The sequence below is a fragment of the Mus musculus genome, chromosome 4 (assembly GCF_000001635.26).
Source record: "Mus musculus strain C57BL/6J chromosome 4, GRCm38.p6 C57BL/6J".
NCBI lineage: Eukaryota > Metazoa > Chordata > Mammalia > Rodentia > Muridae > Mus > Mus musculus.
Genome location: NC_000070.6, coordinates 127,924,771 through 127,937,634, shown reverse-complemented (window position 1 = coordinate 127,937,634; position 12,864 = coordinate 127,924,771). Strand labels below are relative to the sequence as shown.

Here is a 12,864-nt window from a genome sequence, read left to right as displayed (position 1 = left end):
AAGCTGAGCCCCAGTTCTGTTGTCTCCCAAATGGGAGTAACACGGCCAGCATTAGTTATTTTTCTCACCGTGATGATAAAAGAACCAATAACGACAACTTGAAGTTTTAGTTTCGTCGTTGTTGCTTGGTTTGATTTCTGTTTCTCTCGACCAGTTTGAGAGTACAGCCCGTCATAGAGAATGAGGCCGCTGGTCACATTGCACCCACATTTAGGAAGCAAGGAGAGATGAAGGCTGGTTGGTGTTCAAGTGGTTTCTCTTGTTTCCTTTTTATTCAGACTAAAACCCCAAGCCCTGGGAACGAAGTTGTCCACTTTTAGGGTGGGTCTTCCATCCTCGGTTACCATTCTCTGAAAACACCCTCACAGCACACCCTAGGTGATTCTAAATCCTGTGAACCTGACAAGGTCATATGATCTTGTCTCCTAGGGTTGGTAAGTGTAGTGGCAGAGGCCAGGTCTCCCACAGCCCGCGGTTTCCGCACACATAGTCCGAGTGGGTTTGTATTAGACATGGGCATGCGGGGAGCAAGGGGGCTCCTGAGCACTGTAGGCTTCTGTGGTTCGAGTGGAAATCCAGAAGCCTCCTGGCTTTGACAGACGCTCCCTCAGCACACAGCAAAACCCACGAGATGAAAGGTCTTCTGGTATTTGAGTGTGGGACCTGCTCCTCCGGATGTCCTGCTTGCTCTCCATCACCTTAGCAGATGCTTAGAGCTCCCTGGTCTTCCTATCCCCTCCCTGGCCCCCCTGACTGTATTCATTTCACTGTCGGAAGCTGGGACAATAGCAGTGAAGGAGATGGGTAGTGCCCTTGCTTGCTGGGGGCACGAAAGTATGAACCACAGTTCCCAGTGGGTATTTGCCCAGGTATTGGCAGAAACCCCACTGAATTCCCATCTTTCCGGCAGGTTTGAGATATAAGCATAGGTCTACCTCCTTGTTTACACTTTCTCCTTTTACCTAATGTTGTAGCTATTAGCCTTGTGTGGCTGTTTCCAGGAATTCCAGTGCAGTAGCATCCTGACTTTAGCTCCTCATTCATGCTGACTCTGCAATTCTGAACCTGTGGGTCACGATCCCTTTAGGGTGGGGAGGGGGACAGGGAGTGTCAAAGATCCCTTCACAGGGATCGCCTAAGAAGACCGGAAAACACAAATGTTTACATTTCTGTTCATAATGGTAGCAAAATTACAGTTATAAAGTAGCAACAAAAATAATTGTATGGTTGGGGGTCACCACAATATGAGGGACTGTATTAAAGGGCTGCGGCATTAGGAAGGTTGAGACCGCTGCGCTAGCTGGATTTTCAAGTGCTGGATAATTACAGCTGGTGGCTATGCAGTGATCCTTCCAGCACAAGCCTGTTCTTCCCTTGGCAGGCGTTTCCACTGGGTGGAGTTGTCTGGTGCCCACAGGCTGTTGAGGTCCTATTGTTGAAGCCAGTGGTGTGAATCTCAACAGTTAGACCCTCCCCACACAGAGTAGATTGTGCGTCCTCATTGTACAGATTAGGAGTTTGAGGCTCAGATACATATGGCAGGTAAAGGCTATGCGATAAAGTAGCAGCTGGGGTTAGGGTCAGGGCTGGGGGACGTTGAGCTCTCTCCCTCTCTCCTCTCTGCCCTACAGGTGACACCGTACAACCCACAGCAGATGGGACAGCAAATTTTCCGCTCTTCCTACACCCCACTGATGAGCTACATCCCTTTCGTCCAGCCCAACTATCCATATCCTCAGAGGACCCCTCAGAAGCTGCCTGCCAATCCCCGAGACCCTCCCCCGACAGCAGGAGATGGGCCTCAGTTCCTCTTCCCCCAGGGATATGGGTGAGTTCTTAGCCATGGTGGAGGTGAGGAGCTGACCTGCATCTAGATGGCTGTCAGAGAGGGCAGGTGAATGGGATGGGCTTCATAGAGGCTTTGTTGGTATATGTGCCCCGTGGCTCTGGTGGTAGTGGGCATATCTTTGTACTGTGCCCAGTGTCTCCAAGGACTTGGAGGGAACAGTTGTGGAGTGAGCCTGGGCTGGGGTCTAGGTGAGCCATTTTGAAGGTCCTATGCAGGCTGCCACCTACAGGTTAGTTGTAGAACTGCAGCTGCCCAATCAGAAGCAAGGGGCCACTCTACACACTACATTGGTGTTGCAAGTGGCTCATGGTGCCTTGTTATCATTTGATGATTTGCAAAGAATATGGCTAACTAATCCATCTTCTTCCTGCATGCGTCTGGAGTCCTTGCCAGGCTCATCTTTCAAACATCTCCCGAACTTCCTGACAGGTCCCGGTGAAGGGTCCTCTACGGCTTACCCACCAAAGCATCCCAAACCGCACACAGTAGAAAAGTCTGGTGTTTCCCGGGCTTGTGGGAAAGGCTCAGCAACAGACCACTAACAGAAACTGGGCAGTTAAATGAAGATTCCTCTTGGGTTATGCATGCTGTGTTTGTTTAACATAATTAACAAGTAGCCACTCACTCCAGCAAGCCAAATCCTCAGCTAATACTGGTGATGCAAGTCAGGAGGCATTATGCTGCTCCTGCAGGCCTCAGAGTCCTAGGAAGATCGTGGGGACTTCGTGCCCCACTTGAAGAAGCTCGGGTTCTAGGCTAGGATCAAACACTCAAGGGAGATATCGACTCCTGCCTCCCCCCCCCCACACACACACACACTGTGCCCAGCAGACAGCCTTTTCGCACCTGACCCCACTGCATGACCCCAGACTTTGAACCTTCCATCTCCCCTAATATCTAGTGAGAAGGGATCAATGTTTCAAAGAGGTTTTGATAGTCAGATCTGTTTGGAGGAAACGGCAAGAAACAAAGACAGGCAGATTTCTTAACTGTTGGAACTCTCAGATCATTTAATTGCCTGGGGTGCTCGGAGAATATTCAAGGAAGTGGTCGATGGTGGTATTTGAATATGATGCCCACGGCTTCTTTTTATGTCTTTCCTTTTTCCTCCACTCCCTCCTCTTTTCTCTTTCCTCTTTTCCCTCCTCCTTCCCTCCTTTTCATTTTATAGAGCTCCAAAGGTTAGACCCCCACCACCATCACACACAAACACAAACACACACACACACACACACACACACACACACACAGAGTCCCATGTTGGTTCAAGTAGTTAATGTAAACTTAGCTTACAGGGAACGCACAGGTAACAAGGCGAACTTCCTCCCTTCAAAAAGCAGAGGGCTGGGGCCTAGAGACATGGCTCAGCAGTTAAGACCATTCACTGTGCTTGTGGAGGACCCAGGTTTGGTTCCTAGCCGTCAGCATCCAGCAGCTCATCTGTAACTCTAGTTCCAGGGCATCCAATATGCTCTTCCAGCCTCTGCAGGCACCCACACACACGACATATAGAAATTCATGCAGACACACATACATACACATGACGTATATAAACTCTCTCTCTCTCTCTCTCTCTCTCTCTCTCTCTCTCTCTCTCACAGACACACACACACACACACTCATAAAAATAGGAGGAGGGGAGCTGACTGGACTGGATGCCACATGCTCTGATGACCAAGTGATCCCAGGCCAGAGCCAGGACCTCTGACAGCTGAAGGGGGGTGTCCCCGTGAGTGGGTAGAGAAGGCAATCTGAACAGAGGGAATCAGGCCCTGAAGTGGGATAGAGCAAGGCAATCATTTAAATGCTCTCTTAAGCTCTTGATTTTGAGGTGCCAGGAATTGAACGCAGGTCCTCTCTCATACTAGACAAGTGATTTACTGCTCAACTATTTCCCCAGCCTGGAAGATGCAAGGGAAGCTGGGGCCTGGGGATAAAGCCGAGTAGAGTTTAAAGTATTAGATTTATCCCTGGAAAAGGTGGAAAATAGGATTGGAAAGGGAGGCTGGGATTGGATTATTAAAGGCTATTTTGACCTGTAGGCCAGGGGATCTAATAAAAGCCCATGCACACCAGAGTGAGCACACATACAGGCCTAGGTGACAGACTAGGAGTTGAGGTGTAAGTTGGGAGGTCTCAACAAAAGGTTATCTATTACCTTCCTGGAGGTGAGAGTGAATGAGGGACACAGTGAGCCGTCCCTCAGCTGGCGGCCACTCCTGTGTCACTGCCTGTGATTCTTCAAGGCACAGAATGGAATGCTGGCTGTCCAGGGAGCAAGGGGAGTTTACACGAAAGGATGGAGGCCTTGGTCTCTGTGTGTCTTTGGGGACCTAGGGGTTGGGGAGAAGGGACAGAAAGGGGCAGCCCAAGAAGAAGACACTTGACTGAGAAGAGCAGGAGACAGGGGAAAGGAAGAGTAAGGGAAGGTGGGGATAGTTAGTGGGGGATAATGGCGTCCCAAGAAGCTGTGGAAACCGTGATGGGGACAGAAACAGGTGCCAGCTTACATCCCCAAAGAGGATGACTTGTTCATTTAAAAGAAAAAGCTGATTGAGGGAAGCTGGAAGCTGGCTTAGTTGGTAAAGCCTTCCAACCTGATGCTGATCCCAGGAATTTACATAGAGAACAAGGCATTGTGGTCCCAGTGCTGTGGAGGCACAATCAAGTGGATCCCTGGAGCATTGTAGTCCCAGTGCTGTGGAGGCACAATCAAGTGGATCCCTGGAGCTTACTGGCTAGCCAGCTTAGTCTAATTGGTGATCTTCGGTCCCAGTAAGAGAATCTCAAAGAACAATGTGGATGGTTCCTGAAGGAATACTGGCAAAGCTAGCTGTTGGTCTCCATACACTTGAACACAAGCATGTGAATGCATCTCTCTCTCTCTCTCTCTCTCTCTCTCTCTCTCTCTCTCTCTCTCTCTCTCTCTCTCGTGTGTTTGTGTGTATGTGCACATATATAAACATACATATGCATATATACAAATCTGATTGCCCTCTGGGCTTGTGGCACATGTCTGTAATCCCAACACTCGAGAAATGAATTAGGGAGATCTTGAGTTTGACTTCATGGGGAGATGTGTCTCCAACAAAATAAACTGACTTGAGCAACTCCTGTGCCCAGCACTGTCCATAGCATGCGGAGTGGGGCCAGCCAGACACACAAAATGCTTCCTTCTCTCACAAACTTCACAGTCTGGTGTGTGGGGGACTGTCATAAGACAGAAATAAAACCCAAAGCAGGAAGTGGCTCCTCCTCCTCCTCCAAAGTCTCAGCGTGCTACCTAGAACTGGCCTTAATTCACAGCCATCCTCCTGTCTCAACTTTCTGTGTGCTGGGAGTAAAAGGCAAGAACCGCCGCACTTGGCAAGGAAGGCTTTCTGAGCTGTGGCCCTGCATGTGTATGAGAGACAAGCATTCCACATGCAAAGGCCTCAGTGAGGCTGGAGTACAAGGGGGTGTAAGAGAGTGGGTGGACTAGGAATCAGAGAGGCAACCAGGGCTGGGCAGGTTGGGACTGGTCAGCATGTCAGAATTTTAAGCCTGACGGGATGTCATGGACCTTTGATCTGGTTAAGAACATGCTCTTGTTTCCTGTATAGAGCAGATTGTGTTGGCCAAGGAAGCATGGACTGTGGCAGTGAGGGCTGATGCAGGAGTCAGGGCTGGGGTCTTCCATGCTGCCCATGAAATAGATGGTGATGGTGTAGGGGTGCGTGGTCCATGTCAGAAAAGAGACAAGTGAACTGATATAGGTAGGATGTTCACTTTCTTGGCAGTGATCATGGTTTCACATGGCACAAGGACCAGGGCACACGTCTCAGGCTTCTGATCTGTGCACTGGATGAGCGACAGCGGCAAGTCCCTAGGTTGTAAATGACTAGAACAAAGCTGTTTATCAAATCCTGAATGCTGAACGTGTTAGTCTTAGTTACCTTCTCTCACTGTGGTAAAACACCATGGCCAGAAGCAATGTATAGAAGGAAAAGATTAGTTTGGCTTACAACCGTAAGTCTTGGTTTGGATTTTATTGCTGTGAAGAGACACCGTGACCACAGCCACTCTTATAAAAGACAACATGTAATTGGGGCTAGCTTACAGTCCATTATCTTCATGGAGTGTAGGTCCCACAGTGGTGGAGAAGGAGCTGAGAGTTCTACATCTGGATCTGAAGTCAGCAGAAGGACTGTGTGTCACACTGGGTGAAGCCTGAACATAAGAGATGTCAAAGTCCACCCCAACAGTGACACACTTCCTCCAACAAGGCCACACTCTTCATAGTGCCACTCCCTATGGGCCAGGCATTCAAACACATGAGTTTATGGGGGCTATACCTATTCAAACCACCACATGGTTTCAGAGAGATACCATCTTGGAGGGCAGGTATGGAGGCGGGGACAGGAGGTTGAGTTTACATTGTGAACCATAGTGAATTAGAACACACCAGATGTTAGGAGAGACCGTGCACTCTCGAAGCCTGCTCCTCAATAATAAAGTTCTTTCCTTTAGAAGGCAGCACCTCTTAAACTTCCTCCAAACAGTGTCACCAAATGGGGACTATTGTTGAAATGCCTAAGACTATGGGGGCATGGGTCATTTCTCATTCAAATCATCACAGAGAGGTGGGTAGAATTATTGATAGACAAGTGGATACAGGATCCTGGAGCTGTGAGGGGGGCAAGGTTGGAGCTGGCAGTGAATTTGGTGGCTGGTAGAATACGGATGATAAATGAAGGTATGGGACAGGGTGAATTACCAGGGAGTGGACACACGTAGAGGAGATGTAAGGATATAGCCCTGGGGTCTCCAGCAGGTAGAGGGGCTGGAAGGGGCAAAGGGACCAGGAAAGAATTAGGGAGCAGCCTCTAGTGGTGTCTCTCTGTGTGTGTTATGGGGTGTGTGTAGTGTATATGGTGTGTGTCTGTGTACGAGTATGTGGTGTGTGTGAGAGAGAGTATATGTGGTTTATGTGTCTATGTGTGTGCAATAGGACAGTCAGGAAAAGAATGGAAGCCACGGGCAGCCACGATCTGTCGTAGAGCCCAAGGGAGCCAGGATCAGAGTGGAGAAATAAGAACTTGGTACTATGGGAGCCAACACAAGGAACTCTGGGTAATACGGTTGTTGAGAAGCTTATGAAGCCGGGCATTGGACAAGACCTGGTGAGGCTGGATTCATCAAGGGAAGGTGTATGCATGGACCTAGGTAGGCAGCTTGGTCTGGACGACAGGCAGGGTCATCTGAAGCAGAGGAAGCGAGAGGAGAGGAGGGGGATGAACTGAGAGAGGAGGGATCAAGCTCCCCCATCTCAGAGGAGGAGGAAAGCCCTTCCGTGCCTCTGCCAAGCTGATTTACATTCCTCATCAGGGATGACTACCACACAGTTTATCCTCCAAGCAATAAAATTGCAAGGGCGAGCCTTTACAGGACGTGAGTAATACTTGCTCTGGAAACAGCATTATGTCAACCATCTTGAGTAAGCCAACATACATGGTCTCTGAGCTCTAGGACAGTGTTCTCAACCTATGGGTCACGACCCCTCTGAGGCTCAAACAACCCTTTCACAGGGGCCACTTAAGACCATCCATCGGAAAACACAGACATTTGCATTTTGATTCATAACAGTAGCAAAAGTGCATTTATAAAGTAGTAATGAAAATAATTTTATGTCTGGGGGTGGGGGGTCACTACAATATCAGGAGCTATGTCAGCGGGTCACAACATTAGGAAGGTTGAGAACCACTGTTAAGGAGCTGATAGACTTTCTCCTTCTTCCTCATCTCCCATCTTCTCCAGGAAGTAGTCCTTGGTAGCTCAAGTCCATAGACACTGCTTCTCCCCGGGCCCTGTCTTCATGATGTCTGGACCATAACCTTGGCAGATGACATGATTCTAAGCAATCAACCCAGAGGAGCTAGGGACACAGGGAGAAGAGATCAGATATGAGACACGACGTGGTTAAATTGCTGTTCATAGCCATTGTTACTGTTTTAGCTTTTATTTTATAAATCAGACCAAACATCCAGAGTATCTTAACTTATAATAGCATCACTCTTTTCTTCCAGGGCTGGGGATTAAACCCAGGGCCTTCCAAATGTCAGACAACCACTCTACCACAGAAACACAGCTCAGCCCTTGGTTTTATGAGACAGGGTCTGCTGAGAGTAATTTGAACTCAAATTTGTGATCTTCCGATACCCACCCCCGTCCCCCAAGTCCTGGGATAGCACGCACATACCATGCCAACACCACTTTCAATCACTTATAATGTAGCATGTTTTTTTTTCTTTCATGCATATGTGTGTTTTTGCCTGCATGTATGTCTGTACACTGTGTGGGTGCTGCCCAAGGAAGTTAGAAGAAGAGATCAGCTCCCCTGGGGCCAGAGTTAAAGATGGCGGTGAACCATCTTGTGTATGTGGGGGATTGAACCTGGGTCCTCGTAGGATGCTCTTAACTGCTGATCCACTTCACCAGCCCCTCCACGATGGCTTTTAAAAGGAAGAACAGAGATGTGGTTTCCACAAACAATTTTCCTATTAGGGGTGTGCTGGCGAGCCCTGGGTTGGGTGCTGAACATCGAGGTATTCTCTCTGTTGTTCTGGAACTTATTTTAGTTAGAAGAAAATGGAATATTACCCAAACCTTAGCTGGTCTATGGACTGTCGCCACTAGAGAGCCACAGATGGTACCGAGCAGCTAACACGATTAACACCCTCACCGTGGTCTGCTTCCATCACTCTGTCCCTCCCTTCCCCTCCCTCTTTGTTGTTTCTTCATTTTATGGGAGAGTGCCTTGAAGGTGACTCTCTTTTATAATATGCATCTGCCTAGCGGAAAAGTGGCTGAGAATGCCTGGATTAGGCTAAATCTGGCCGTTTGCTCTGCGGCAATTGGTATTAAGCCCCGGTTCCATCCAAAGTCTGATAGGAGATGGGTGAAGAAATTGCAGTCAGATCCCAGGAGTCTGTGTTAGCTGTTCAGTCTGAAGAGGTCAGGGGAAGCTTCACCGAAGAGGAGATGGCCTTTGAGCTCTGTTTTGAAGGAAGCATGCAAGAGTGCCAGCAAAGGCAGCAGAGAGGTATGGGGATCTCTGCTTTTCGAAGCAGACACATATATCTTTACTGGTTCTTCCCTGAGGGTCACGCCACAAGGCAGGCACTCAGTCAGTGGTGTCGCAAGGCTACTTCTCAGAGGAGTGTTGAAAGAAAGGGTGTGATTTAGCAAGGCTGAGCCAGGAAGCTAGCTGAGCTGGGAAGACACACTGGTACTGGCTGAATTCAGATCAGCTGCCAGGACAGACCTGTTTTCTGCGATGTTGTTGGACTTCCCTAATGCAATTTGGTCCTCTGAGACAGATAGGTTCGAGCAGGCCTACATGTGAGGGGCTCAGATCCAGGAAACTTCCTTCTTTGTGGCCCCTAACTGGAGACAATGTGGAACTCTAAATGTCATCCTTACGTGCTCCCCGCAGCTCCCTGAACCAATGTAGTAGGGGACACAACTCTTCATTGTCCTTTAACTGTGTAATTTTGTGTTAGACTTGCCTGGAGCCAAAGACTTTATAAGATGCTAAAGCTTTCAGCTTCTAAACCTGTCCCAGCTTCCTAACCTTTAATGGAAAAAAAAAATCAATAGATTATTTTTTCCAGTCTCTCCTGGAACACCAAAGACATCGTTTCAGCACCCGTTGCCCCTCTCTTCCAGGTTCAACTCGGCGCCCAGCGGCCCCCTGATGAACAGCCCCTATTTTTCCTCCAGTGGGAATGGCATACGCTTTTAGACTTCTCTCTTTCTCTCTTCTCTCTTCTCTCTCTCTCTCTCTCTCTCTCTCTCTCTCTCTCTCTCTCTCTCTCTCTCCTCCACCTCTCTTTGCCCTTGGATCAGGGCTAAAGGTTCTGGAATTCTGGATTCTGCAACAGCTTGGTGTGAAGTTTGGAAAGCCAAGGTTCCAACCAGGTGGCCGACAGAAAACAGCAAGACCAGATTCCTCTACTAGCCAACACTCACCTGCATGGCACAACCCTCGCGTGTAATGCTCACCACAGACGCACCCCCCATTTGTAAGACCACACAGGCATCTGTATTTAGCTAACATGACTGGTTTTTGTTTTTGTTGTTGTTGGTAAGATAGACAGTAAGACACTTAATTTAGAACGTTTGTATTTTATGATAAAACTAGGAGCTGCTTGAACCCGCGTGTGCCTGTTCATTTCTTCTGCTGTGCTTTGCATGATCTTTACTGTTCATCCCCCTCCCATGAGCCCTGGTGTTTCTTCAGACACGGGGTGGGGGGGGGGGGAAGCTTGGAAGCGATCTTATCTACAGGAGGGACCTCAGGGGTCAAAAGCTTTTGCATTTATCTCTTCCCCCTGGGATTCCCTTATTCCCTGACAGTCCAGATTCTGCATTCCTAGAAGAGGCATTATACAAAAACCACTCTCCCTGGGGTCTGTCCCAGGTAGAAGTCTTACAAAAAGTCTCCCCAGGACCCAGCATTGGCATAGAACACAATTTCAAAATGGATCTTAAGGGCTGGTAAGATGGCTCAGGCTTCATGACCTGAGTTCTATCTCTGGGACCCAGTTAGTAAAGGGAGAGAACTGATTCCTAAAAGCTATCCTCTGATCCTCATGCTTGTACACACACACACACACACACACACACACACACACACACACACATTCGCATGTGCACGCATGCACGCACACATATTAATGATGGCACGCTGGTGCCAACCTCAAGGCCAGCCTCAACACTGCACCTAATGACACTGTCCTTGGCTCTGTCCGGTCCAATTCTGACCATTAACTTGAATAACAATGCAGAGAGATGCCTGGAAACATTTATGAAGGATGCGCTATGGAAATCGGGGACAGTGTGAATTGCTTCTCCAGTGTTACACCCATGGGTGGCAGGCATCGCTAATCAACCGTAGGATTTTATTCCCTAGAGGCTGGACAGAGCTGGAGAAAAGTTCTCCTGATGGTGCTGCAAGCAGCTATTATCAACCAGAGTTGGTCTGTGAAGTGAAATCTGTATGATGTGTTTTTAACGCTTGTTACCAAGATGAAGTTAAACAGAGCTTGCTCATGTCAGGATGCACTCGTTGGTCCATGCATGCAGATGGACCGCCACTCAAATCGCCTCTATAATGCTCTGATTGACCATGCTGGGTACCTGGAAAACAAACACTACAGTGACTATAATCTACTCTGAAGAACATTAGACTTAGCTTCCTGGCTGCAGATGCAATGGAACCAGCAGCCCCGAGCTCCAGCAGCCGGGCCTTCCCCATCATGATAAGCTTTTCCTTGAACGGTAAATGGAAATAAACCTTCCTTCCTTGAGTTGCTTTGGCAGCTAGTATACTCTAGTTCTGCGAGCAATGACAGGCAGAGGGTCTGAAAGGCATCATTGTCTTGAGAAGGGCTTAAGTCACAAAAATATTTCTTTTGGCCTCATAGTATGATGCCACTAGACTCACTGACCTTCCACTTGGGATTCTGGAAACGTAATTTCTCCCCTCAGTTTCCCGTAGGATCAATACCGCATCTTTCTCCATGGTCTAAATTTTGGGGTTCCTGTTAACTCTTTGGACCTCCACTTTGCATGTTGTTTCTTCTTGTTATACTTGGTTAATAAGCTGCTCAATGTTAATTGCCTTCCTGGTTTCTGAAACAAAATACCCAGCCAAAGCAACTCAAGGAAGGAAGGTTTATTTCCATTTACAGTTCAAGGAGAAGCTCATCATGATGGGGAAGGCCCGGCTGCTGGAGCTCGGGGCCTCTGGTTCCATTGCATCTGCAGCCTGGAAGGTAAGTGTGACGGATGCTGTAGTCAGCCAATTCTCTCCTTTGTAAGTAGTCTATAATCCCAGCCAATAAAATGTTGGTCCCCTCTCCAATGCCCTTAATCTAGAAATTTTTTTCAGGATGCCCAGAGAGTTATTTTCAAGGGAAGTTGAGATCATGTCCACTTGACAATGTAAACTATCACAGCCCCTAAGGGTGCCTTACTTTTAGTTTGACTATAGTTTACCACCCTCCCCTGATCTCAGCTTGTTGAGAGTCAGATAAAGAGACAGATAGATAGACTGAGAGACACAGAGATAGGGATAGAGAGACAGAGAGACAGAGAGAATGTGGGTTCACTATTAATCCTGATCAGAACTTGTTTCTTAGAAGCTTTCCAACTTTCACATTGACAGAAAGTTCACCCCCTCTGGATCTGAGTTCTATTAATAGTAATGCAAGAGTTGTGAGGATTAAAAGATAATGTAGATTCAAGACAGACTTACTGTCTACTCAATATAGACTATAGTTTAAGATGGGGGCAATAAAGATATATCTGTCCTACTCCTGAAACTTTCTCCCAAATAACAACAATAATAAAACTTCGTAGTTAATAAAAGTTGGGGAAGTTATAACCCTACTGTCTAGTTTATTTCTGGTGCTATGATAAAATACCATGACCAAAAGCATCATGGGGAAAGAAGAAGTTTTTCACTTTCCAATTCCAGGTTATAACCCATTATTGTAGGGCAGTCAAGGCAGGAACGTAGAGCCTCACAGTCAATATCAGCGAAAAAGAAATGCATCCTTGGTGCCTGTGTGCTTCTTCTACACTCCTTTACTGTTGCACTGTCAGAGCGCCCTCTCTGTAGAGAATGGTATTGCCCACGATGGGCTAGGTCTTCCCACCTCAACACCAAGAAAACTCCCTACAGGCCAACTCGACATAGATGATTTCTATTAAGGTTCTCTTTCAAGTCCACAGTTAAAACTAACCAGAACATTTACCCTGTTCACAAGGCAGAAGTGTAATGGAGATATGGTAAGTGCCTCGGAAGGATGCATGATATGGGCGTGTCAAAGGAGCTAGGACAAGCAGCAAGCCACACTTCCTTACAGAGTTCCAAAGCCTAGACCTTGAAGTTTCATGTGCTGAACACTGTGGAACATGGGGCTCAAGGCTGATGCAAGCCAGGAGTTGACACTGTAAGGAGCCTCTGT

The 12,864-nt window shown here is 47.8% G+C and overlaps 1 protein-coding gene across 2 annotated transcripts in view; it reads left to right on the top strand.

Moving 5' to 3' along the window:
• Window positions 1-10,043, top strand: part of CK137956 (cDNA sequence CK137956) — a 60,711-nt gene extending 50,668 nt beyond the window's left edge. For both annotated transcript variants that reach the window (XM_006503263.3, NM_001134733.1), the window contains exons 6-7: window positions 1,632-1,828; window positions 9,557-10,043. In XM_006503263.3, the coding sequence (XP_006503326.1) occupies window positions 1,632-1,828; window positions 9,557-9,632 (273 nt within the window). In that variant the 3' untranslated portion in view covers window positions 9,633-10,043. The remainder of the gene's footprint in view (window positions 1-1,631; window positions 1,829-9,556) is intronic.
• Window positions 10,044-12,864: the final 2,821 nt, after the last annotated feature.